The sequence below is a fragment of the Aotus nancymaae genome, unplaced genomic scaffold (assembly GCF_030222135.1).
Source record: "Aotus nancymaae isolate 86718 unplaced genomic scaffold, 86718_ANA_hifiasm-v0.15.2.pri h1tg000017l, whole genome shotgun sequence".
In the NCBI taxonomy this organism is placed as follows: Eukaryota; Metazoa; Chordata; class Mammalia; order Primates; family Aotidae; genus Aotus; species Aotus nancymaae.
This window is the reverse complement of record NW_026988429.1, coordinates 13318866-13346231: the sequence shown is the minus strand read 5'-3', so window position 1 is coordinate 13346231 and position 27366 is coordinate 13318866. Positions and strand designations below refer to the sequence as shown.

The 27366-nt window shown below is 45.9% G+C and overlaps 1 protein-coding gene and 1 long non-coding RNA gene across 6 annotated transcripts; one reads left to right on the top strand and one right to left on the bottom strand.

The window, feature by feature from the left end:
- Positions 1 to 729: 729 nt before the first annotated feature.
- Positions 730 to 18426, bottom strand: THNSL2 (threonine synthase like 2). Of its 5 annotated transcripts, XM_012472967.3 has the most exons (9): positions 18363 to 18426; positions 15562 to 15796; positions 13996 to 14190; positions 13438 to 13590; positions 9780 to 10010; positions 6398 to 6546; positions 6166 to 6291; positions 4047 to 4198; positions 730 to 3621 (listed from the first exon to the last, which is right to left on the bottom strand). In XM_012472967.3, the coding sequence occupies exons 2-9, from the start codon at positions 15782 to 15784 to the stop codon at positions 3393 to 3395; spliced, it is 1458 nt and encodes a 485-aa protein (XP_012328390.2). In that variant the 5' UTR covers positions 15785 to 15796; positions 18363 to 18426; the 3' UTR covers positions 730 to 3392. The 5 variants fall into 5 exon arrangements, with proteins under 5 accessions (XP_012328390.2, XP_012328388.2, XP_012328389.2 ...); XM_012472965.3 differs by lacking the exon at positions 18363 to 18426 and having other exon boundaries at positions 15562 to 17263; XM_012472966.2 differs by lacking the exon at positions 18363 to 18426 and having other exon boundaries at positions 730 to 3618; positions 15562 to 17263.
- A 131-nt stretch (positions 18427 to 18557) lies between these two features.
- On the top strand, positions 18558 to 24229 carry LOC105731237 (uncharacterized). The gene is made up of 3 exons (XR_010343211.1): positions 18558 to 18825; positions 22877 to 23367; positions 24105 to 24229. It is a non-coding gene; the product is annotated as an uncharacterized LOC105731237 (long non-coding RNA).
- Positions 24230 to 27366: the final 3137 nt, after the last annotated feature.

Genomic DNA, 27366 nt, shown 5'->3' with positions numbered 1-27366 from the left:
GTTACATCCCAATAAACCCTTCATAAGTTGAAAATATCCTGAGTTGAAAATGCATTTAATACCCTCAACCTACAGAAACATCATCGTTTGGCCTCGCCTACCCTAAATGTGCTCAGAACACTTACATTAGCCTACAGTTAGGCAAAGTTATCTGTCAACACAACATACTGTGGAATATGGGCTATTTATCCTTGTGATCACAGGGCTAACTGGGAGCTGGGCTCACTGCTGCTGCCCTGCATTACAAGAGACTATCATACTGCACCTCGTTAGCCTGGGGAAAAATCAAAATCCGAAGTGTACAGAATGCATACAAACTCAGTCTACTGGATGCATATTGCTTTCACACTATCACCATCCTAAAGTTGCAAAGTCCTAAGTCAGGGATCATCTGTTTTGTTAGATGCAGATGAGAAAACCACAGCTCCCAGAGATTAAATGGCTTAGTTGTGATGACTACCAGTAAGTGAGTGACACAGAAAAGAAAGGCTCCACCCTGATTCTTACTTCATCTAGTACTAAGATCCTTGTTTTTTCCACTAAGTGGTGTGTGTGTGTGTGTGTGTGTGTGTGTGTGTGTGTGTGTGTGTGTGAGAGAGAGAGAGAGAGAGAGAGAGAGAGAGAGAGAGAGAGAGGAGAGGAGAGGAGAGGAGAGACAGAGAGACAGAGACAGAGAGACAGAGACAGAGAGACAGTGACAGAGAGAGAGAGAGACTCCTTGGGACTGGGTGAGACTTAAACATCTGAAATTTATTTCCTCCCAGTTCTAGAGGATGGAAGTCTCAGATCAAGGCACCCTCAGGGTTGCTTTAGTTCTGGGGCCTCTCTCCTTGGCTTGCAGATGGCCACCTTCTTCCTCTGACTTCACAGTCTTCCTTCTGTGCACACATGTCTATGTCCTAATTTCCTCTTATAAAATAAGGGACGCCAGTCCCACTGGTTGAGGGCCCAGCATAAGGACTTTGTTTTAATTAATTACCTTTTTAAAGACCCTATCTCCAAATACAGTCACATTCAGAGATACTGTAGGTTCAACATATAGTGGAAGTGACACAATTCAGCTCATGTGTGTGTGCGTGTGTGTATGTGTGTTACAGGGGTGGGCACTTCTCCAGACTTCATCTCACTCTCGTCCTTCTCATTTCCCCAGGACTCCCTGTGGCCAGTGTAGCCTCAGTTCAGGTTTCCTGTCAACGTGCGCTGTGGCTGGTGTGACCTTATTCTGGGCCTCCCTCACTGGCATGGTGGCCTCTCAGAGCTGGATAGGTCCCAGAACCATTCAGGGGATGGGGTTTCCCTGTGACTTTGGCCCTGGCCAGAGGTCCTCAGAATATAGCAGCAAAGAAAAAGGAGCCACCTGCATGGGCCTGCCCGCAGCAGGCATCAGTGCCACTTACAGAGACCCGGAAAGCAGGGCTGCAGCGGCCCCTGGAGGACTCCTGGAGAAGCATGGCCATCTCCCAGACCAATCCAAGAAAGGAAGATGGTGGGAGGACTCCGGAGTAGGGCCAGGGCCTGGGGAAGGATGGAGGGAAGCAGGCAGCAGAGCAAGCGCTATAAGATTGTGCCCGCTAACACAGGAGGCTGTGTATGAGGAGAAATAAACATCAAACTGGAGGCTACGATGTGTGGGTTCAAGTCCCGGCCTCTCTGTTCCTAGTGTTGCCACCCTGGTAAGTTACCTCATCTCTCAGAGCCTGTGTTCTCACCCACAACATGGGGGAAACAGTAGCACTTGCTTCACATGTTGCTGTCAGGATTAAATGAGCTAATTTTGGTAAAATGTCACCTGGCACACAGTAGGTATTATCAGGGCTGCACAGTAACTTTTGTGGGTACTGGGCACTTTTGCTTTCATGGTTATCTTCCTCTACAAAAAAAAATATATTTAAAATTCTATGGTAAAACTGCGTTAGAAGAAAAATGAATAAAATCACAGCTGGATTATACTCACTATCTTCTTTTGGTTTTAAAAGAACTGAAGACATTTTCATGGGTCTCTAATGAATGGTGGCCCCCAAGCATTAGGCCTATCATATCTAATGGGTAAGTGGCCCCAGGGGCTGCATCAGTGTCTGCTGCTGTGGATGTTAAAATGTCTCAGAAACCGCCAAGTGCCGTGGCTGGTAAGGAGTCACTGTCACTCCTTTAAGAACACTCCTTCTGTCCTCCTGGGGTCAAGCATCCCTGTCCTCCCCTCTAGGTACTGACTGCAGTGCCTCAAAGTCCAGTCTTCCAGCAGAGGGCGCCACAGGCCTTCCCTTTAGTCCCACGGAGATGTGGGGCTGGGATGTTCTGATGGGGAATGCCCTGCAGGGGTTGCATCTGGGTGAGCAGCGCCTTCAGATCTTGAGGCAGGCAGGGGAAGAGGGCTCTGGAGAACAGATGCCCACTAGGTCATTTCACAGCAGCCCCCAGGGTGGTGGCAACAGCATCCTCTAGTGGCAAAAAAATCCCTCCATCTAATGCCTGCCTCCCCTGCCCTTTTAGGGGCCCCTAGCATCCAAGGCATGGGCTTGTGTTGCTGTTCATGTGTTTGTCTAAAACGCTCCTCAACCCACACAGGACTGAAACCTGATGAATTGGATTGGAACTTGAGTCAAATAGGCTCAATTCCAAGTGATGTATAAGCAACAGGGCGCCTTGACATTGATGCCAATGCTTTCCCACAAAGCTTCCATCTGGTGAGCCCCACCTCAACCTCTGTGGATGCTACCACCACCAGGGCCACCGGCTCATGCCTTCTCTGCTGGCCCTTCAAGCCTGGGCCAATGCAGGGCAGCAGAGTGATGCTACACACACCTCAGCCCACCACTCAGCAGTCCCCAGGGCTGCCCCGAGTCCTGCAGCTCTTCTAGGAAGGGACTTCCCCACAGGACATGCCATCTCCATTACACTGAACAAACATTTTATTCCAGGGATTCCCAACATGTGAACAGGGTGGAAGTCTCTGACAAGGCGGGCCAGAAGCTTTGGATTTGGTTTGGGGGGCCAAATCAACTAAGGCTCAGAGACCATATAAGGCCTGCATGAAGGGGGTGAGCCACCTCCACCTTCACAGGTCTGGAGTCCTAAACCCCTGGAGCTATGGTCAATCCTGTGCCCAAGGCTCTTCTTTTGCAGGGAAAACTTTCACTACAGCTGTGACACTGCTGCTCGGGCCAGGGAGGGAGGGGGTGCTTCTGGCAACTGTTCACACCCCCTCACTCAGCCTCCCTGGTGACCAGGCACAGAGACATCAGGGAACAGAGCAAAGCCAGCTGGCTCCAGACCCAGCTAAGCAGCCTCCCAGGAACCTCCTAACCTATGCTTAATGGGGAGGGTGCACAAGGCAGCTCAGAGCGTGCGCCTCTCTGGGATCTGAAGCCTAAAGGAAGCCACCTCCAGCCAGACTACTGGGAGGCGTTCAGAACACGGCGCTTCCACCGCCGGCTAAGGTCCTCAATGGTGTCCCGAAGCATCAGCGTCCAGGTGTCACCTCTCCGCATCGGGGTGTAGCGTGTCTCCTTGTGCTCCAGGGCTACGATCTCCACAGGAGTCTCAGGGGTCAGGCCAGCAGCCAGGACAGCTTCCGGGAACTTGGCTGCAGAGGCAGGGGCCAGGCAGCACCGGGGAGTGCTGCTGGGGATGGGGGCAGGTGGCAGCAGGAGGACAGTGAGAGAATAGATAGAGGGATGGGAAAGGAAAAGATGGAGGAGGGAGGAGAAGGAACAGGGGAAGTTTAGGGATAGGGTGGGGTATGGAGGAGAGAGACACAGACAGACGATTGGCACCTTAAACTTATTGCTATAATAATGCTACCTGGGCAAATTCCTCCTCCTGGTTGGAAGCCAGCTCAGCCACCAACTCTGCCCCTGGCTGTCCTTGGGATACCTGTCATGCTCCCTCTTCTGGGCCCACAGTTTCCAGGGCCCAGTTCCACACAGCACCCATCACACTCCATTACAGCCATTTGTTCGCATTCCTGTCTCTCCTGCTGCTTGGAGAAGAAGAGGGCCCCTGAAATTCAAATGGTCCCCCAGTGACCCAGGCCCCATGGCCTATACCTGAGCTGCTGCCTGTCCAACTGCTGGTAATGGTAGTTCACGGCCACCGCCGAGTGGGGGCACAGCAAGTACTGGTTCTCGTCCCAGCAGCGGCCCATGGTCTGGGTGATGGCTTCATCCGACACTGACTCGGATGTCATCGCCTCTGAAAGCTGAAGGGTCCCAAGTCAGAAGGATGAGACTCAGTGTAGGGGGAAGCAGGGAAAGATGACAAAACCCCACTCTCCACCACAGACCCACACAAAACCCAAGGATCCAATGGAACATTCAGACAGAATGGCTCAGATGCGGCTCACGATAAAATACAGCCTCCCAGTTTTGAGCTGACTCACTCAATTTGAGGATCCATTTGAGTTTTATGCCAATCCATTTAGTTGGGATTTGGCTCCTAGTCAACAAATATAGATTTGTTCAACAACCTGCCACAGCCAGAAGGCTTGGGGCAGCCACACATCTGGTGCTTGGTTGTTGGCACACCTCCTTCCTGTCAGTTCCTATTCAGCTTACCCAGCACCTCCTCCAGGAAGCCCTCTCTGCTTCCTTCAGACAGAGGAGGACTCCCTTGTCAGTGTGTTTGGTTTATTTGATCATCTGAAAATGTATTGCATGCTTACAATACATCAAGCACCCTGCATATACTTGACTGCAATAAAGATCACAGCTGTTTTTCTTTTCTTTTTCTGAGACAGAGTCTTTCTCTGTTGCCCAGGCTGGAGTAGAGTGATGCAATCTTGGCTCACTGCAACCTCCCAGGTTCAAGCGATTCTCCTGCCTCTGCCTCCCAAGTAGCTGGGATTTACAGCCACGCACCACCATGCCCAGTTAATTTTTGTTTTTTTTTGGTAGAGACAGGGTTTCACCATGTTGGTCAGACTGGTCTCAAACTCGACCTCAAATGATCTGCCTGAATCAGCCTCCCAAATTTCTGGGATTACAGGCCATGAGCCACCTCACCCAGCTGGTATCATAGATTTTCATATAGCTACCTGCTGTGAATTAGGGTTCCCAGCAGGCAATGAATGTATTTTACTTGTCTGTGTTTCTCGCACCTAGCACAGTTCCTGGCTCACAGTAGATATATAACATGAATGGATGAATGCCATTCCAGCAAGTGAAGTGTCTTCTATGTGTATAGCCAGAGAGAGAACGAAGGAGTGGAGGGTATGGTGTCTGTCTTCACGGAGAACCTCATTTATATGAGAAGGAATGTGAATGTCAAAACAAACCATTAACCAAACAAATTGATCTTTGGGTCCATCAAAAGAAGCACAGATTCCAGAATGCCGAAATTCCGCTCCAGTCTGCACTGGTATGGCTCAGTTTGGAAAACTGTATCCAACTTTGAAAACAACACTTTAAGGTGGATAATGATCATGCAAAATTATGTCATGCAAGAGACCACTAAAGGAAGTGAGAAGACTAACTTGGTAAATGAGGATTCTCTTTAAACACGGGAAATACTAGGATATAGAATCAGATTGTGTAAGCTAGGAGCAGATTCTAGCTCAACATAAAGACTTTTGTAATGGTGAGAGCTGGTGTGAGGCAGTGAGGGCCTGGTCACTGGAGGTATGCACAGTCTGGATGGCCACTCAGAGGACACCTGTTTCTTGAGCTATGAGCCAGTCACTTGTACTGCCACTTTACATGGAATAATTGATTGAATGAGGAGAGGTAATAGAGAACATGGTTTAGAGTCAAATGGCCTCAATCCCAAGTGAGCTCTGAGACACTGGGCCAGTTTCCTAAACTCTGTGCCTCAGTTCCTTCATCTATAAAATGTGGATAGTAAACCTCATAGAGTTGTTATGAGATTTAAGTCAAATAATATACATGAGGCACTTTGCATACTTTCTGGTAATATATGGCTTGACACATTAACTTATTTTTACTTATTATGGGTGTTAATTTCCAATAATACTGGCAACTGGGAGCCATTTTGCCCATCCAGTATGAACAGAGACCACTGTTCCTGTTAAGTTCGGCCCTCCCTCTCTCACTCCCTCCCTCCCTTCCTCAAGAAACAGGTGTCCTCTTCCCCTGACCAGACTTCTAAACCCCAGGTCTGCAATGTGGCTGTACCCTTTCCTTTCTCTGTGGTGTGTGGGTAGTGACTGACCTTGCTGTGCAGTTCCTTGGGCAGATTCAGACTTTGGGTCCTTTCAAACTGCTCCATGAGGGCTCTTGTCACCTGGCTGTCAGAGCCAGACAGCAGCCAGAATACCCTCTCCATGTTGTAGGGCACCTGGGCAGAAAGTCAGTTTCAGGCCCACACTGATCTCAGCCCCATCCAGCCCCACCCAGCCCCAACTAATACCTGGGCCAGATCTGCACACCTCCCCCAGGCCTACCTGAATGTCCATAGCTGATGCCAAGGTTGATTTAACAGCCTCAGACAGAGAGAAGTCTCCCTGCCGGACAGTCCTGTGGATGATGTCATTGCGGTTTACTGCCACAACCAGACGGATGGGCAGGCCTATCTTCTGAGCAATGTACCCAGCTTAAGACAAGACAGGAGAACAATAGCTTTTTAGAAACAAAAGAAAAAAGTAAATTGGGCTTCATCAAAGTTAAAAAACTTTTGTGTTTTGAAGCTTTTGTGCTTTATAAACGACACTATCAAGAAAGTGAAAAGGTAACTCACAGAATGGGAAAAAATGCAATTCATATATCTGATAAGGTACTTGTATCTAGAATATATAAAGAACTGTTGCAGCTCAACAATAAAAATACAAATAACCCAATTTAAAAATGGGCAAAAGAAAGGCATTCCTTCAAAGAAGACATACAAATGGCCAATGAGCACATGAAAAGATGTTCAACATCATTAGTCACGAGAGAAATATAAACAAAAATCATGAGACATCACTTCACACCCTCTAGGATGGTTAGAATCAAGATGACAGATAATGAGTGTTGGTGAGGATGTGGAGAAACTAGAAAATTCCTCCATTGCTGGTGGTGACATAAAATGGTGCAGCCACTTCGGAAAACTGAAGTCTGTCAGTTCCTTAACATATTAAACACAGAGTTATCATATAACCCAGAAATTCCACTCCTAGTTATATACCCAAAAGAAATAAAAATATATGTTCACGTGAAAACTTATATACAAATGTTCACTGTGGTATTATTCATAACAGCTACGGTGTTAAAACAATCCAAATGTCTATCAGCTGATAAACTGATAAATAAAATATACCACTGTACGGTATATCCACACAATAGCAACAGTACTGATATATGATACAACATGGATGAACCTTGAAAACATCACAGTAGGTGAAAGAAGCCAGGCACAAAAGACCACATACTCTATGATTCCATTTATAGAAAATGTCTAGAATAGGAAAGTCTATAGAGACAAAATAGATTCATGGTTGCTGAGGGCTGGCGAAGGAGGTGGTCTAAGGAAAAGTCAGGAGTGACTACTAATGGGTACAGCGTTTCTTTTCAGCGTGATGTAAACGTTCCAAAATTGATTATGGTGATAGTTGCACAACTCTGTGAATATATTATACTAAAAACCACTGAATCATTTACTTAAAATGTGTGAATGGTATGTGAATCATTTAGAAATAAACCTGTTACACACACATACACACACAGAGAGAGAGAGAGAGAAGAGAGAGAGCAAGAGAGTGAGAGAGCGTGAGAATGACTAGGAGCACATCACCACACCATGAGGCTATTCTATGTGTCAGCCCCCTGCCAGGTGCCAAAGTATTTAATAGATGGCTGACTACTATAAAACACCAATTTTTGGAAGAGGAAATGAAAGTTCCAAGAGGTCAAAATGACCTGTCTGAAGCCTGTGAAGTGTCAGAGTCAGGATTCAAAATACACCCACGTCCAGAGCACATACCCTCCCTTGACTCAGCCTCCTAGAGCCAGTAGCTTCAGACTACTCTCCCTGCACAGGCACCAGGGGAGGCCAGAGCAGCACCCTCAGTCCATCCCAACAGCAGGTCTTATTTTCATGGAACAAGCAAGGAATTCCTCCCCCTGAGAGGCGTAGAGCCCAGATACGTCACATCGTTTAGTAAGGTTTTACATATGGTGGTTTCATGAGCAGTTTACCTCTGGTGAGTAACTAAGAGGAGTTAGGATAACCACATCACCTAATATCACTCTTAACTTGGAAAAACACTTTCTCATTCTTTTTTTTTTTTTATGAGACTAAGTCTCTGTCGCCCAGGCTGAAATGCAATGGCGCAATTTCAGCTCACTGCAACCTCCACCTCCTGGTTCAAGCAATTCTCCTGCCTCCGCCTCCTGAGCAGCTGAGATTACAGGCATGCACCACCATGCCTGGCTAATTTTTGTATTTTTAGTAGAGATGGGGTTTCACCATGTTGGCCAGGAGGCTGGTCTCAAACTACTGACCTCAACTTTCTCATTCTTATTTCACCTGATCCTCATGAGAACATCATGATATCCCTGCCTGACAGAGAAGAAATGGAGGCTCAGGGAGGTCCAGGGCCTTAAAGCCAAAGAGTTGGTTCATGACAGAGGAAAGATGGATAGAAACACCCTCAGCAAATGTTGGCCACGTGTTTATTTTCTATCAAGCACTGTAGTAGGCTCTGGGCCGCAGAGGACCACTGGCTGCACAACTTGGTGCATCACTAATTGGAGGGTGATAGGAATGGGGAGCATGGTGGGCTTTACCCATAGTGGCAAAGAAGCCCATCCCTCCTTGCCTGCCAGCCCACTGTTCTCTCCACCCCCATTAGTGGCAGAGGTCAGGAAGGTTCCTAACCACTAAGATGCTTCTGTGCTCTCAGCTAGACCATCCTTGGTACCCACCAGAACCAATGCCATCGCTGGAACTATCAGGAACAGTAATTCCCCTATCCTTGTCAGTTCTGCAGCCAGACTGCCTGGGCCACGCTCCTTGCTCCACTGCTGCCCAGCTCTGTAATTAGGGCATGACTGCTTTCTTTGTGCCTTTGTTTCCTCATTACAAAATGGAAAGTATCCTCTCCACAGGAGGATCAATGAGTTAATACATGAAAAGCACTTAGAACAGTGCCAGTTGCACAGTAAGTGCTTGATAAATATTAATGATTATTAGAGAAATGACTTTAATGCTACACAGGTGTACCGCACTTTGTCCTTACAAAGTCTGCATGCACACAGGAATCTTATTTGCTCATCGAGGCAGTCCTGGGAGATATGATGATACAATCTCATTTTATAGCTCAGAGGTTGAGTCCAAAGGACTGCTCCACAGCCTCTCAGCTAGTAAAGAACAGAACTTGGGCCAGAACCCCAAGTCCAGAACTTTTTCCACTTCACACAGGGTCAGGGTAGTGTGTCCAGGAGTGGGAACACATATGCCAGTCAAGACACTTGCCCTCACAGTGGGCAGCTGACCAGGGCTGGGAGCAAAGTCCACATTTCTGATTGAGGGCACTGCCAGCCAGGCACAACAGCTGACCCTTGACCTTGCCTCTCCACACTCTGCTGAGCCAGCGAGCACACTGGGTCAGGCTGCAGGAGCATGCGGGGTTAACCCATCACCCTCTGATGGCAGCAGGAACCCAGGACGCTGCCCCAGGCAATGAGGGGGAACATGTTCTGGGAGCTTCTTCTATGGGCTTTCCCATCACCTTCAGAACTGGGACTCCACCTTCTTTCTCCTCACAGTTGTAGCCAAAGGGCAGCTAGAAGGACTGGGGCCACAGGCATTTTTCTGGAAAGCCCATTTGTGCCCCAGGGGCTCCTTACCTGCAAGGTTACCAGCAGCCCCTGTTGGCACAACCACCTCCACCAGGGGTAGGGGATGCGTGTCCAAGGACGGTGCACACTGGAAGTAAGCAAAGAAGTGGTGGGCCATCTGCACCAGGATCCGGGACCAGTTGATCGAATTCAGGCTCATCAGATTGTGCTTCTTGACAAAAACCGTATCAGCAAACACGGCCTTGATTGGCTCATCAAGCTCATCACTGTTTCCCTCCACTGCCAGGGGACAGAAGAGAGGGCAGCTGTCAGGAGCACGTAGAACCCCCAGGAGGTCAGCACTCACCTGTGACAAGGCCCTCCCAGGCTAAGCCCATCATTCTGGGATCTTTGCCCAGCCTTGGTTTCTTTACTTTCACATAGCTTGGCCTCAGTTTCTAGACTCAATGTTAAGGTCCTCAAGGACAGAAACCATGCCTCAGATTCTTGTGTTCCTGAAGATCTGCCCTAGTTTAGAACAGAAAAGGCAGCCAGAACCAGTTCCAATGTTTCTACCATTATAGAAAATAAAATAGCAAATGTCAACGTTCTGGGATACTGGGAGAATTTCTCTTTGTATTCCATGCCACTTCCCCCACTCTTCCACAGAAGAGGAACTGTGTGCCTGATTGTGAGATGGTAAGAGACCTAGCCTTTCCTCCACAGTCCTCTATCAGGGGCCAGGGTAGAAACTGTCACCATTCCCCTGTGCCCTCTGCCCTCATTTAGATCACAGGGTAAGTGTTCTGTTCTCTGCTCCTACAAGGCAGGTAAGCTTACAAGGACAGAATTTCTCATCCCTGAAGCTGGGTGTGTGCATCAGTGTAATATATGAGTGAATTGCCCGATAAATTTATGGGTGAATTGTCTACTAATAAAAGTTATATCCCCCAATCTAGCTCAGTAAGCAATCAAGCCAATACTGATTTCTTATCTGATACCCGAGTATTTCTCCACTGGATCTACACTTGGGAGGGGAGAGGGGTGAAATTTACTGGGAAATGTATCAGAGTAGGCATTAAGGGTGCTAATTATTCTGCCCTTCACCACTGTGTAGCAGCACTAGGCCTGGGGGACTAATTCTAGATCCACGTGTGTACCTGGAATGGCCAGAACCAGTCGTGGTGATTCCATTCCTTTGCCAGGACCACACCAATCAGTGCCTGGTATTCTCATGGGGTCAGGTTTGGTTCCACAATGAGCATGTGACTAAATTCAGGTCAGTGAACCACAAGGACATGTTTGCTGGGTTCTTTTTTTTTTTTTTTTTTTTCTTTTTTCCATCAGAGACCTAATATGGTGATACAAGTTTGCTGGGTTCTAAAGAAAGATTTGCTGCTTTTAAAAAAGAGCTATAGGAAAGGAGAGATGTGTACCTGAAGGAATCACCTTATGACTACAAGAGGAATGAGCCTTAGGACTGGCATGGCAGAGCAGAGAAAGGGAAGGACCTAGGTTCCTGAGAGCACTTTGAGTCACCAAATCAAGCAACTGGGAGCCCACTCCTCCTCTGGGTTTCCAGTTATGGAAGCTGGAAAACATTCTTGTTTAAGCTGGTCTGAGTTGAATTTTTTGCTACTTCCAGCCAAAAGTATCCCAAATAATATAATTAATAAATACCTAGCACTTGCTGATTATTCTGTGCTTAAGAACAAAGTATACAATGTACATGGAAATTAATGACCTTATAAACCAAACGTCCACACACAATAATCTAAGTGGTCCATTCCTACTCCCTAAGCTTATCAGTCTACAGAAAAATACGTATTTGCTGTTATATCCTGTACTAACACACATCCTCCTTAAAACCAAACCAGAAAGCTCTAGAAAGGAAAGGAAGCATTTGAATACTGCCATTTATAAACAAAACTGATTTCTGTGAAGTCTGCTGCCTTAGTTTCTTATTTTCTTGAACATGTACAGAACAGAAATACCCCCTTCAGATCCAGTATTTAATGACTTACTGCATTCATCAGATTCCACATTTCTGCCATTACTTTACAACTGGGCACTGTTCTCCAATCCACAGTCAGGAATGGAGCTTTCATTCACACCCTTAGGTCTGTGTACAAGGCAAGAAGAGAGAGACAGGACAGAAGCACAAAATGCTATCCTCTCCTTCATTCTAGGAAAAGACAGTCCTAGATCCATAAGTAGCAATTTTGGTACCTGGGGTACAACAAGGATCCTCAGGAGCCTGAATCTGGTGCATTAAAGTCTTGTAACAACTACAGGAAAATGCAGCCAAATGTGAGCAATTAGCAAGGCTAATGTGTAGATGATATCAACACCTGCATTAGCTAAATCATGGACTTTTCACCGGCAAGCGTATGCACTCTCTAAAGAACAGAGCAGAGGGGCAGTTTGCTTGCTTTTAAACAAATTGGCAAAGGATATTTACGCTACTCCTTTGGATGAGGTTTGCTTTCGCTATGCTTTTGCTCCTTGTCAAAGTTGATGTTATACAAAAATAACCCCTACAGGATTATCATAGGAGGCCAGGCCAGTTGTAGAAGGAATATTCTCCGCCATCACACTTGCTGTCCTGCCAGGTAAGTGATCAAACTAAGCCAGGCCTCCTGGAAAGCCTGCCCAAGGCCAAAGCCTGCCCAGGCCGAAACTTATGCCAAGTCCCCACCTTACAGCTACCTAGAGTCCACTGGGGTGTGAGAGGTAAAAATAAAAATGTACAGCTCCACCCACAGTCACCCCATCTTTCTCTACTCTCAATCCCTATAAAGATTAAATCCATTCAGAATAGATGACCTGATATTAAAGAAGATGGCGTTTGCTTTTCTCCAAGCACAAAATGCTGTGATTCTCATAATGTGACTCAGGTAGGAGTATAACCAGTGGTTGGTACCACTGAGTAGTTCCCTGTTTTAAATATTTAGACCGGATAACCAGTGCATGGCTTAGTTGTTCCCATATTATAAAGAACAGCATGAACTGTCAACATGTAATAAAACATTCTCTCTCTCTCTTTTTTTTTTTTTTGAGAGAGTCTCAACTCTGTTGCCCAGACTGCAATGCAATGGCATGATCTTGGCTCACTGCAATCTTCTGGGCTTAAGCGATCCTCCCATCTTAGCTTCTGGAGTAGCTAAGACTACAGACACATATCACTACGGCTGGCTAATTTTTGTATTTTTTTATAGAGGCAGAGTTTCGCCATGTTGCCCAGGATGGTCTCAAACTCCTGGGCTAAAGCAATCTACCCACCTTTACCTCCCAAAGTGCTGGGATTACAGGCGTGAGTCACTGCACCTGGTAGCACACTTTCTTAAAATAATTATTTAACATGTTGGTGTCCTCTAAACTTCAGTCTTGGAACAAAATCCAAGTCACGTGGCTCCCATGGCTCTGCATGATGCTCCCGACATATATGACACTTGCAGGTTGGACCGGCATTTTTTGGTTTTCAGTCTGTACTTCCTATGTTGTACTGTTGGTATTGACTTACGTCTCTGTCGCCTTCAATAGTTTACTGTGTAGCCAGAACCCTGCCCAGAGCTAAGCCAAGGCATATACACCAACCTTGAATACGACTGATAAAAGGAAGACAGTCAGCCAGCCAATCATGCAGTTGTGTTCTGGCTCATCTCCCAACGCAGACCCAATTAAGGTAGGGCTGCACTGTCCCCAGAGACTCTGCCTCAGCACACACCTACAAACACATGGACGTTCTCCTTCAGCACTGTTGTCATCTGGAGCTCCTGAATCTTTGTGCAGTGACCTTTGGGCAGCAGAACGATAATGTCCACGTTCTTTGCCCCTTGAACACTCTCAATGGCAGCACTTCCTGTGTCCCCAGACGTTCCTGGATGGGAAGAAAGAAGAACTCGCCCCCTTCAGAACAAAGGGAATGAATGAGGAAACAAATGGTCCCCAAAGCACTGTTGTCAAATAAAGCAACATCTACTTCAAATACTTGGAGGATATGAACCTAGTACTCCACCTAGGGTCTATGGATTCACGGATGAAATTCAGGACATTAGTGAACTTGTGAATGACATCATCTTAAGCATTTTGGGCATTTCAAACATTACTCTGAGAAAGATCCACAGCCTCCATCAGCCTGGCAAAGGGGTCCATGGCACCAGAAAAGGTTAGGAACCCAGCTCTGGAAGAACTGGTAACATAGTCCCTGAGTGGCTCAATGAATGACATCCTATAGGTGGACACCCCACACTCAGGTATCCCGCGTTCATGCCCCAAAACACACCTACAACCACAGTGACGTGCTTCTCCTTCTTCTCCAGGAAGTACTGTAGGAACTGTGCTGTGCAGGACAGAGACAGGTCCTTAAATGCATATGTGACGCCATGCCACAGCTCCAACACGTTCAGCCCATTCCTCAACCTGGACAGATGGACCACCTCTCTGTGACGAAATCTGCTGAAGGCTCGGTCAATCAGATCTGTGAGGATGCAGGGGTGGAGAGCCACTGAGGGGCCTGGTCTCTTTCAAGTTCCCTCTCAGTCTCTGAATATAAAGTTTCCAACTCCTGCTACTAAGTTAAAAGGCCAAATTTTCATCTTAAATGATACCATTTTTGAATACAATTGTATAAACCTAGAAAAAAGTCTGGGAAAACATGCACCAAACTGTTCATAGATTCCTTATAGTGATTTCCCCAGAGACCAGAACTGGTACTAGAAGACTTTATTTTTCACTTTTTATAATTCTTCATTGTTTAACTGTCTTGTGAGTAAGTACTCCAATCAGGGGTCAATTAAATAGCTACATAACACATTAATGTCACATCCCATCTAATGTTCCTTCCTAAAGAGAGGAAGCTTTTTGTTTGTTGCATTACTAACTCTCACACCTGTGACACCAGAACCTTTGGATGGTTGATATACAGCCCTCCCTAGGGCAAACTGTAGAAGTCCTAGAGCAGAGCTTGTCAAACTGTCACTGGCAAACCAAGCCCCTGGGATCTTGTTAAAATGCAGGCTGGTTCAGTCAGTGGGAGGGAGTCTCGGATTTCCAACAAATGCCCAAGCAATGCCATCACTGCTGGTCACTGGACTGTATTTTAAGTGGTCCTTTCTCTTGCCAACCCCAAACCACCACCACTATGTCATGGATTTTGTACTTGCTACTTAAAGTGTGGTTCATGGACCAGTAGTCTAGGATTATCTGGACATGCAGAATTCTCACACCTACCCCAGACCTGCTAAATCAGAATTTGCTTTTTAAGAAGATCCCCAGGGGAATCCATAGGCACATTACAGCTTAAGACAAGCTGGTCCCAGACAGTCTTGAATTCCCCTCTGGAATTACCATTCAAAAAACAAAATAGCAATTTGGGGGTCTGGGTGCTTTATGTGCAGGAAAGAAACACCCCAACATTCAAGTCGCTCAAGATAATTCTAAAATCCCTAGTCTTGAAGAGGTTTTTGAAGAAAGAAAGAAAGAGAGAGAGAGAAAGAAAGAAAGAGAGAGAGAAAGAAAGAAAGAGGGGAAAGGGAGGGGAGGGGAGGGGAGGGGAAGGGAGGAAGGAAAGGAAGGAAGGAGAAAAGAGAGGAAGAAAGAAAGGGAGAGGCAGAGAAAGAAAGAAAAGGAAAGAAAGAATTCCCTATAAGTAATTTCAACATTCATCTTGCTGGAGAAAGGATGAAATCTTTCAGAATATTTTCAGTTCTGGGATTCTAGAGTCAGGAAAAAATCCCAAAGTTTGAGAAACGTGATTATAGACTTCTTAGTGGTTTGGTGATGCATTTGCAACTCTGTAGACGGAGCTGGCAAGGGCTGGGGGAGTGGAAGTAGAGGTGGGAGTGCTCACCATTTAAGTCACCTTTTGGGATGAGCTCAGAGCCAATGAAGAGGGCGCACAGCTCCTTCACGAGACCAGGATAGGAGAGTGTGCTCCACTGACACAGGGTCTCTCTGTCCAACTGTGGAAGCTCCTCAGGCATAAAGAGGCCTCCGTCGGACGCATAGCCAGAGAAGAGGGCCCCCTCAAAGTCGACCCGTGGGGCCATGCCTCTGGTGCTAATGTACCACATGATCCTGGAAGCCTGCAGATGGGACAGTCCCAGAGGCATCTGGTCTCAAAGCTCCCACATCCCATAGGGCAAAGCCAAAGTACACACACAATCATGATTCCACCAATCAAAACGAGGCAATTCCACTGACCTCCTATCCTGAAGGAGAGGGTATCAGAGCATGCCAGGAAAGGAGAAAGCTTGGTCCTCACCAGTAGGAAAGAAGGGCTGGGGGTGGGGACAGATAATAGTGTAGGCAACTGCTAGCTTGATATCCCTCTTGATAAGGTGAAGACCAACACACAGGGTCATACACCCCTTTGAGAGATGTCTGGGTCTGCTTCTGCTCAAAAAACAAACAACTTCAATGGTTATTAGAAACACTGTCTACAGCCAAGTAATTCTCAACTCTGGTAGCTTGCTGGAATCAACTTGAAAGCTTTTTAAAAAGTACAAATACCTGAATCAATTACATTAGTCTCTAAATGAGAGGCTTATCAAGAGAGTCTAACGTGCAGCCAGGGTTGAGAAGAGGGTAATCAATTCATCCCAGTTTGCCCAGGGGTTTTCCGGTCTTAAAACTGCAACACTCAGGTACCAGGAAACTCCTCAATCCCAGGCAAAGATGGTTGGTCATCCTAGTAGATAACCAGTGTTCTACCTCTTAGCCTAATGCTAGGACAGTTAGAAGTGCTGACATGCAGTCTCTTTAAAACTAACTGGCCCTTCATGGACTGAGTTCTCTGGTTCCTGGGAAAGCCCAGGACACCTCAAGCCTAACTTTGGTCACACTTCCATGTCAGTTACTTTTCCAGGAACCAGGTGCCATGTCAAGGAGCTGGGCTTGAACAACACCTTCCTCTGAATCATGGCTGTGAATTTAGGAGGACTGGCTTCAAAGCCCCATAGTAACTGGGGATGAATTTGACTAGACATACTTCTCAGTATTAGCTTGGACTTTCTGTGCCAGGGTAGGAGGGGAACCCCTACCCTCTGGGGGCAAAGCCACCCAAAGCTCTCTATCTACATGAAGGGTATGAGCACTGACTTGGAGAAATTCTGGTTTCTTAGTCTGTGGCTCTAAAATCTGTGGGTCAGTGCAACTCTCACATGGGCTGGCACGTGCCACTCTCTTAATTACAAATTTAAGTGCATCTAACTTAGAGACAAAGACAAGCTTGATCATACAAACCATGAATCTTTTGAAAGTGATTATGCTGGGACAACGGTATAAGCCAGAAATATCTCTGGCAATCCAGGACACAAGGTCATACTGTATGTGAGTCCATGTCAAAGAGATGAAATCTGGGTAACTCCAAAAGTTAACTGCAGTGGATAAGCAAAGCAGGCGCAGTGTTCCATAAAACAGAACGGGGCGTCGGGGGCAGGGGCTAGCAGTGCCTTCCACAAAGAGAGGAATTTCTGCAATTCTGTAGTAAGAGTTAAAGCCATCGCAAACTGCCCAAGACCCCGGAGTAACAGAAAGAAAGCCTTCATAGGACCAGACTTAAATGCTACGCCTGAGCTGCCAAAGAAACCATGGCAGAAGCGAGGGCAGGAGCAGGCAGGGCCGTAAGGTACAGCAAAAGAAAATATTTTTGAAAGGTCCTTCCCTGGGTGGAAGGAACACCTCGGGCACTGGGAAGGAGGATGTAGAACAACTGTCCTGGAACAGTGGGCAGAGGGGCTGGCGCAGGGCTCTGCACAGGTCATGGAAGGAGAGGGCCTGATTAGCACAGACCCATGCCCTTCACACAACAGGACTGTCCCTGTTCTGTCCAATGGCCTGCAGGAGCAGCATTCCCAGGCCAAAAGAGCAGAGCTACAGAGAAATACACATGGTTGGGTTCCATGTAAGCCAGAGGCAGAATCAGCAACCACAGGTGGTGGTGAAGTTGAGGAAGAAAACCAAGCGCTGTTGTGAGGCTGCTCTATGAGGGCGCCAAGCATGGGATGGGGACCTGGACTACGTGTGACCTCTGGGATTTTATATTCTAATAATTTTCCCGGGCGAGTGACTCCTCTGGAACCTATTCCAGAGTGGAAAAGGTCAGAGAAACTCTGACCAATAACCAGGATAAATAAATAATACGAAAATAGGAGTAGTCCGAAGGCTGGGGACAGGAAGGGGGGTAGAAGGGAGCTCCTCAGGGAGGTGGAGGGGCTTTGTGAGAAGGGGTGGAGCAGGGCAGAGACTCGAACCCCAGCAGCCCACGCCACCCTTAGCGGTGGAGGCAGGCCCCCGGCTCTCTGAGGCTGCCGGCGCCAGTCATCCCGCCAAGGAGGGCGGCCCAAGCCCTCAGGGGGCTCGCAGGCGCCTGAGGTTCCAATCCCAGACCCTGAATACACCGCGGACTTCGGTTTCGGGGTTCCCCAAGGACTGCCCAAACCCCGCAGAAAATGTAAAGCATCGGAAACCCCACCACCATCCTCCCAAGTTCTCCTAAGTCCGAGCGCCGAACTAAAGGTTCCAGAAACGGGCGGAGCGGCCGACGCGGGCCCTCGGAAGTCAGGGCTGAGTGGAGCCGCGAGAGCGTCGGGAACTCGGAAATCTCGCCCGCGAGGACCCCGGGAGGGCTGCGAGGTTGGCAAGAGTTACCTGTGCGACGTGCGGGGCGCGACGTGGCTACCGGGGATGCGGACGTGCGCGCTCCCGAGTCCGCGTCTCCGGCGGCGGGGTGGGGCTTCCGGCCGGGGCCGGGGCCGGGGCCGGGGCTGCGGGTCTCGGTTCCGCAGCTGGAAGGACTTGGGGTTGGGACGCGGGGCGTAGGTTGGAGGAGAGGGCGTGGGCAGCATCACGAGAGAGAAGCCTTGTGCGCCTCCCGCGGCCTATTTTTTAAGGCTCTTTGCTAAACGCTTTATTCACCTTCAGCCTCTGAATCTTCGCTGCAGGGCTGTGAGTCCCACAAAACCTCAGTTTTCAGTTTAGAAAGATGCGAGGAAGAAAGGCCCTGCGTTCCTTTAGGATTCTAGTTTCTCGTCTGCAGCATCAGAGGACTGGACAGACGCCTTGGTCCTCAAACTGTGGTTAGTATGTTAAGACTTCAGGACCCACCAGGTAGGTGACATCGACTCAACTCCAAAAAATCTTTTTTAAAACATTTCAGTGGTTTTGAGGGGTATAAAAATTCTTTATATTTTTTGAGAAACACTTTTTATTAAGCATAGGTCTATTCCAGGATAAAAGCCCATCACCACATTTTTAAGAGAAAAAAACACTTGAAGGAAAAAAAAAAACAGCAACAAAAACGCCCTTTAGATGTGCCCAAATGCCCCTGGATTCACATTCAGCTCCTGGGGCCCAACCCTCTGAAGCAAAGTTAGAGGAGCCGGAGCAGACAGGTGCGGGCAAAGGTTTAGTCCTGGATGGGTCAGGTCACTGTGGCAGTCCCGGCTGGGCCTCCAGCGGCCCTCTATCGTTGCCTGTTTCACCTTTTTCTTCCTCCTATCTCTGACATCGTCCTACGCTTGTGGTCTCTGCTTATTCAAGTTACCTATTCGAATTTTGTTCTCCAAAATTCTGCCCATACGTGGTGCCCACTTGACATATCCACACAGGTTCACGCAGCTACCATGGACTGACCGTAGTCTGGGTGGGTCTCAGATTCCGGAAAGAGAGAGGGAGAGAGAGAGAGACTGGTCACTGCTCAGCTAATGGGATTGGCCTTCTTGTCCCAAGCTGGGGCTGAGGACTTGTCACAGAATTCACAGGGGTCAGAAGGGCCATTCCAAGAGAGATGGATATAGGCCAGGCAGGGACCCCCAAAGGTTTTCATCCCCTCTGTCAGGTGTACTGAATCACTCAGAGGTCAGGGAAACTGAGGTCCATGGCAAAAATGCTGCAAGATTCAGCAGTGTGCGTTACAGCACTCATAACCAATCAGTGGAGTCTGCATAAGGACAGATGCATCTTCCATGGAGCTCTCCCACACGCCCTCTGCCACACTTACACAGGCCTGCAGGCCTTTGCGATTCTGTGGGCGGGAGGAGTGGCCAGAAATTCTTCTGTGAATTGTAGTTTGACTCCCCAGAAAAGAGAGGAACAAAAGGCTCAGGGAGCAACAGGGTTCATTGGGAATCTCTGTCTGGGACATAAAGAATAGTGCAGCCGCAGAGAACAGAAACTTCTGCATAGCCCATGAGGAAGACAGAATTCTGAATGCCAAGCAACAGTAGGGATGTGGAGTTCTTAGAGACTTCTACATGGTATCAACATTTAGTTTTTATAGGATTAGAAACCACTTGTTTTTTTTTCTTTTCAACCTTATAGATTAGAGTGCTTAGCTGTCTATAACATTGAAGCCAACGATATTCCAGCCAATGCTGAAGCAGAGCCCTGGGATCCATGCAGTGCTGTTTCTTCTGTGTGACCCAGGCAGAGCTATCTTTAGAGAGGCTTCTCTAAGCTTGTGCAGGAGAATTTACCTCTGTCGCCATGTGCCGGATGTAGGAGTTAGGAACCAGAGCCCTTGCTAAGAATTAGGTTAGGGCCTAGACTTCTGGAGAAGAAAGCAACCTGCTAAAAGTCCTCCAGCTTTTGTGCAGGGCAGAGGCCAGAATGCAGGCTGCTTCTGGTATCCAAGCTGGGCAAGGACAGCAGGGCAGAAGAGAGAGAAGATGACATTCCAAGTCAGAACACACTGTTCTCTCTGAACATTTTTGAACTCCTAAATTGATAATCCATCATTTTACCAAATATGTGTGGTGGTTTTTGGAGGAAATGGGGTAATATTTGAATTTAAGTACCCTGAATCACCCTCACTTCTTGAGTTTCTAACTCAGTAACAAGAGTGCCAAATAAATAGCCCCAAACTGTCATGCAAAACATGACTGGCATAATTCCAACTGCCTTTTTTGCAGAAATGATCCTAAAATTCATTTGGAGGTACAAGGAACCCAGAGTAGCCAATATAATCTTGAAAAAGAAAAACAAAGTTGGAGGACTTACACTTCCTAATTTTAAATCCTAATACAAAGCCATGTTAATCAAGATGGCCTGGTACTGGCATAAGGACAGACAAACAGATCAATGGGATAGAATTGAGAATCTAGAAATAAATCCATACCCATACAATCAATTGATTTTTGACAAGGATGTCAAGACTATTCAATGGGAAATGAATAATCTTAAATAAATTATAATTGGACAACTGGACATCCATACACAAATGAGTGAGTTTGGATCGCTGCCTCACACCGTATGCAGAAATTAGCTCCAAATGGATCAAAGACCTAAATATAGGAGCTAAAACTATAAACCTCTTAGAATTAAACATAGGTTTAAATCATCATGACCTTGGGTTAGGCAACAGTTTCCTAGATATGACACCTAAAGCACATGCAACAAAAGAGAAAACAGATAAATTGAACTTCATCAAAATTAAAACTTTTGTGCATCAAAGGACTATATTAAGAAAGTGAAAAGACAGTCTATAAAATGGTAGAAAATATGTGCAAATCATACACCTGATAACCAATCTAGTATCCAGAATATATGAAAAGCTGTTACAACTCAATAATAAAAATATCTAAGTCTTAAATGGGCAAAGAACATAAATAGACTTTTCTCTGAAGAAGATAGACAAATGGCCAATAAGCACCTCAAAAGATGTTTAACATCATTAGTCATTAGGTAAATGCAAGTCAAAAACACAATGAGATACTGCTTGTCACCCAGGAGGATGACTAGAATCAAAAAAGACAGATAGCAAGTGTCAAGGATATGGGGAAATTGGAACCCTCATACATTACTGGTGAGGATGTGAACTGCTGCAGCCAATTTGGAAAAACAATTTGGCAGTTCCTCAAAATGTGACCCAGCAATTCCATTCTTAGGTACATACCCATGAGAATTGAAAACATAGATTCATGCAAAATGTAGCATAAGAATGTTCTTAGCAGCACTATTTATAATAGCCAAAATGTGGAAATGACCCATATGTTCATGAACTGAAAAATAAATGTGATCTATCCAAACCATGGAAAATTTATTCAGCCATAAAAGGAATGAAATACTGATACATACTATGACATGAATGAACCTTGAAAATACTATGCAGGTGAAACAAGCCTGACACAAAAGGCTGCATATTGTATGGTTCTATTTATAGGTAATACCCAGAACAGGTAAATCTATAAGAGGCTGAAAGTAGATTAGTAGTTGCCAGGGGCTGGGCAAGAGAGAAATAAGGAGTGACTGCTAATGATTCCAAAGATTCTTTTAGGGGTGATTAAAATTTCTGGAATTAGATAGTGGGGATAGATAATACAAATTAGTGTGAATTTACTAAAAAATCACGGGATTGTGCACTTTAAAGAGGTGGATTTTATGTTATGTGAATTATATTGTATTTGAAATCTGCAAAAAATATAAAAACTGCATGGCTAGGAGTCAGGGTGCATTATCCAAAACAGCTGCCCAGAGAGGACGGTTTTTAAGGCCTGCAGGGTAGACTGAGTCTTGGGAAGGAGCACGTTGCTGCCACTGAGAGAACAAAACAACCAGAGAAAGACTGATTCAGGCGTGATTTTATTCATAAGTAAACAACTTTAGAAATCATTTCTAAAAACTCAGAGAACAAAGCCTCCTCTGTTGCTGGGAGCTTCTCATATGTATTAATATTATGTACTCTTTCCTGCTGTTCCAAATACATTTTTCCATTGCTGAATTTATTAAATAGTAGTGAATGGTGCAGAATTAATACAGATGAGAGATGCCTTTTAGTATTCTGATTTCTAGTTTTACTCAATAGCTTTTGAGAAACCAGCAGAATAATTTGAGAGGGATACAAATAGTTCTGTAGTTATTTTTACTTCTGGTGCTGTTCTTTCACCGTCTGCGCAGTGTGTGTTTATAAGAGATGTTTGTTATAAGGACTGGGTGCTGGTTTTCCAGTCATGTTTTTTTCCTTCCCCTGGCCCATGCTAAGCATTGCTCTGTATGCATGAAAGCATTTATGCTAAATTCAAAGATACTTTTGTTCAAGCAAATAGGAAAGACATTTCTACCCATTTATCCCTATTGAGTAGAATTAAGTAAAAGCGGAGTTTACATCCCAAAATCAGGAGATTCAGAGGCCACTGGTACATCTGCTTATTCTTTCCTCCAAGGAGAGATTACTCATTAAAGAAATGTCCTCCAACAGAGAAGAGGAAGGCATCACTTGGTTGATCATCTGGATTGTAAGAAATGACTCCAAGATGGATAAAAAGAGGAATTTTAACTCTCCAAATCTCTCAGGAGTTCTATACCTTTAGGGAGACACTATCTCCAGTTTCTAAGGCCATGGGAATCCAAACACCTCCTCTGTTCAGAAAGCCTGAACCATGAAAATCTATGAAATATTCATGGAGAATTTTCTTCCAATGCCAGAGGAACCGCTGCTACCTTGCACCATGAGGAAGAAAGCCATAAATTAATGATGAGAGAACAGAAAGATAGAAGGGGCCTGAGACTGTGGTGGCTTCCTTGAGCAACTGAACAAGCCTTGTACTTCCTTGTCTAAACCTTATTTTCTCTTGCAAGGAGCCAAACAATATCCTAACTGCTACATTTCTTCTATCAGAAACTGACAGGACAGAAGCCAAGCAAAAAGGAAAAAAGGGTAAGGGGTATAAACAACTGTTACAAAACCAGAGTACAAAATGAAGTGCCCGTGTCCTGCACAGGACTCTGCATTCTCCCTGTTACCCTTCCCTCACTCTGTAAGCAGCACTGCCATTGCCTCAGCTGCTGAAGCCCCCAAGCAGGCATTCTTGATTTTTCCCTTTCCCTTATCACCTATATCCAACGCATCAGCAAGCCCCACAGGTTCTATCCCAAGAATATATGGTCCACTTCCCACCACCTCCACCTCCTACTCAGCACTACTCCCTACTGTCTCTGCCCTTCCACCACACAACCCATTCTCCCAGTGGCAGAATTGGTCCCAGCACACCAGTGATTAAAGCCTCAACAATTCGCATCACCATTTCACCATTCAGTTCTGAGTCTGTGTCCCTGAGTGATTTCTCTAGTCTCACCTTGAAACACTCCAACCCTCACCCATTGTGATGCTCGAGTAGTACTTAGCTTTATTCCTTTCTAAAAGAAGCCAAGATTTTTCACATCTTTGGACATTGCTGTTCCTTCTAACTAAATGCTGTTCCCTAGGGTCTTCCATGACTGGCTCTTTCGCACAACTGAGGTATTGGCACTAACATCACTTCAATGAACTTTTCCTAATCATTCTCCCTTCCCTGTTTCTCTCTGTGAAATCACCATTCTTACTTTCCTAATTCCACTTACTGCAGCCTGAAGTTGCCTTGCTTATATTTTGTTTTGTTTATTTTCTACCCCTAGCTCAACCCCTGCTGGAACATCAGCTGCTTGAGAGCAGAAGCCTGCCTCATTCACCACTGTGCCTACAGCCCTTGGGCCACCTACCAGCCACTTGAGCTCTTAATAAATGTTGGTTTTGATAGGTGTGATGGCTGCTTTTCTTTTCTAAAAGTGAGATAATAGTTTTGTAACTTCAGAATGGCCTTAGAGCACCCGAAGAGCCCATCTGCCCACAGTCACTCTATCGTACTGCCAACGTATTGCCCTCATACCACTATTGCAATCAGATTTATGTGCTTGTTAGCTTTTTTACCTCTCTATTCTAATGGAAGCTCTATGAGAGCAGGAACCTTATTTTTTGTATTCAAGTCTCCTCAGCACCTAGAACAGTAACTAGCAACACTCAGTGCATGCTTGTTGAATGAAAGAATAAAAGAAAACAACGTTGACTTGCATAAACTGCCAGCCACCTGAATATCACTAATAACTCAGCACAGAGTCAGCCTGTAAAAGCAGATTTGATACCAATATGAAATTCCACAATCAGTGGCCATGATAAACACTCCTGGAAAACAGTCATCAGCAAGGACATTGCAAGCTTCAGAAAAGGGACACACTTCTGCAGCTGGATACATTGAAAACTATAAAATCTTTGTAGATTAAAGTGGTCTCACGTGCAGAAAGGGAACCTGCAGACTGCATATGTTCCTTTTCTACTGGGCAAGCCATGCAACCATTTCCTGGGATCCAAATCTCAGTGTAGACCCTATTCTGAAAAAATTTGCTGCCTCCCTTTAATGGTGTTAAATCAGTGGTTCTCACATTCCAGGATGTAAGAAGAATCATCTAGGCCTTTCTCAGACTTTAATAGGTAAAGGCAACACCTGAGAATTTTGTTAAATTCAGTTAGATTCAGTAGACCTGGCATAGGGCCTGAGATTGTGCATTTTTAACAAGTTCCCAGGGACCCATGCTGCTGGTCTGATGATCACACTTTGAGTAGCAAGTACCTAGGAAGCTTATTTAAAATGCTGATTCCTGGGCTCAACGTCTGAAATTCTAATTTACATGGTCAGTGAGAGGGACCCCAGAATCTTTATTTTCAACAAGTGCCCCTGGTGATTCTGATCCAGTGGTCTGCGGACACATTTACAGAACTTTTGTATTTGTTCATTATAATAAAAAAACTCACAAAGAGTGAAGGGCTAATGAGCTGCCTTAAAAAAAGGCAGCTAAAGAAATAGCAAATGGATTGGGGGCATGGTAGAGAAGGAGCCCTTTATAGGTACTTTCTCGTGGATCATGAGGAAGAGTGATGTCAATATGATGTTTGCGGTACAATGTTTGCAAACGGCCTTTGTTCAGATACCTAAAAATTGCCAACGCAGAAGCTAATGAATGTGCTAGTGAAGTAATGAGTTCTTAATACAGAGCTTGGCGTTGTTCATAACAATGGGCCTGGATTGATATTTCAGGAAATAACCAGAACTACAGCACATATATTTTTGGAAAGCTCATTTTCACAGGCAGTTAGAAATGTAGGATTAAAATCTAACTTCATCCCCTACACTCTACCCTTTGCTCACTCTGCTCAAGCCACGTGGCGTTTGACCATTCCTCCACGTGACAAACACATGACCACCTCACATCTTTTCACTCTCTTGCCCTTCTGCCTGGAATGGGCTTCCCCTAGAGGTCTTCCCTCTTAATGCAGCCAGGTTTCTGCTCAGTTTTCTCCTATTTAGAAAGGATTTCCCTGAGCACTTTGTCTAAAACAGCCCTCTCCTCAGGCTTAATTCTTCAGCATAGGCTTATCACTACCAGACACTGGAGAAAGTCATTGGTTTCTTCTCACCATAAAATAGGGCAAGGTCAGCATATAATTTATTACTTCGTGTGCATGGAAAACTTCAGGTGAGCTTCAAGTTGACACAGGTACTATGCAGGCCATCTGGATGACACAGTTCTGGGTCACAAAGAACAAGCCTGAGACTACACGAGGCCAAGACTCATTGGAAGACAGAACACATGAGTCAGGCAAGACAGCCATAGGTCAAGCCCAGGCTGGGAGTAGATGATGACTGCTTAGAACAGCATCAGCAAACATGATCTATGGGCCAAATCCTGCCCACTGCCTGATTTGTAAATAAAGTTATACTGGAACCATTTGAGTAGCGCCTATGGCTGCTTTTGTACTCCAACAGTACAGTATTGTATAGTTGCGACATAGACCACGTGGCCTGCAAAGTCTAAATTGTTTACTGTCTGGCCCTTTACAGAAAAAATTTGCTGGGTTCTGGTCTAGAAGCTCTCTCCTTGGTACAATTACTGTCTTCAAAGTGAAGATGGGCAGCATTTGTTTGAACAATGTGGGGGGAGACTCAGAACTTGTGGATTCTATATCTCTCACAATGTGAGACTCCACAAGACAATGTCTGGTGTTTATTTGTCAAGGGAAAGGAAGGAAGGAAACAATGCAAGACACAAAAGGGATACAGAGGCAAACGATAGAGTTGAAAACAGGGCAACATTGTAAATTAAACCACAGTACTCAGCTGAGCTTGCCTGAGTGCAGGAGCAGGGACGCTAGAGGTGTGTCCTGTGCCATGGGAGGGGCATGTTTCTGCAGGTGCAGAGATGGGACAGATTACTCAGGGCCTGGGGAAGGAGACACAAGGAAGACACACTAAGCCCCTGAGGGCAGGCCTTAGAAACATCACAGCATCTTCAGGAATCAGAGGTGAATCTCTAACTGTGGGCCCTCATACTGCCATACTAGTCAGGTACTGGATACGGCTGCCCCAGGCGGAGGGCTGACCTTGGGAGAGGCTGTTTCTTCAGCTGACACAATTTAGAAAGAAGGTTATAGCTGAGGACCTTCTGCCAGCAGTTCCCAGCAGCTGGGGAAGAAGCTCTCTCTTCCCGTAGGAGCCTTCATGCAAAACCTTGCAGCATCTGCCACATCTACAAAATGATTAAAGAGAAGCAGATGTCACATTTTTTGGAATTGACATTATTAAAGTAATGGACATTTACTCTCTCATTCAATCATTTTTATTCCATAAATTGTATAATTATATGTATGTATGTATGATGTATAATCTTGTATATATTATTTATATGCCAAGGCTCTAGGCATATAAAGGAAAGCATGAAACAAGACCTCTGCCCTCCAGAAGCTCATAGTCTGGAGAGCAGGAGAGGGACAGACAGACAGACATGCATAGCCCAGCTGAGAAGTGCTCTAAGGGAAACAAGCACAGGCTTTGGCATAGCACAGAGA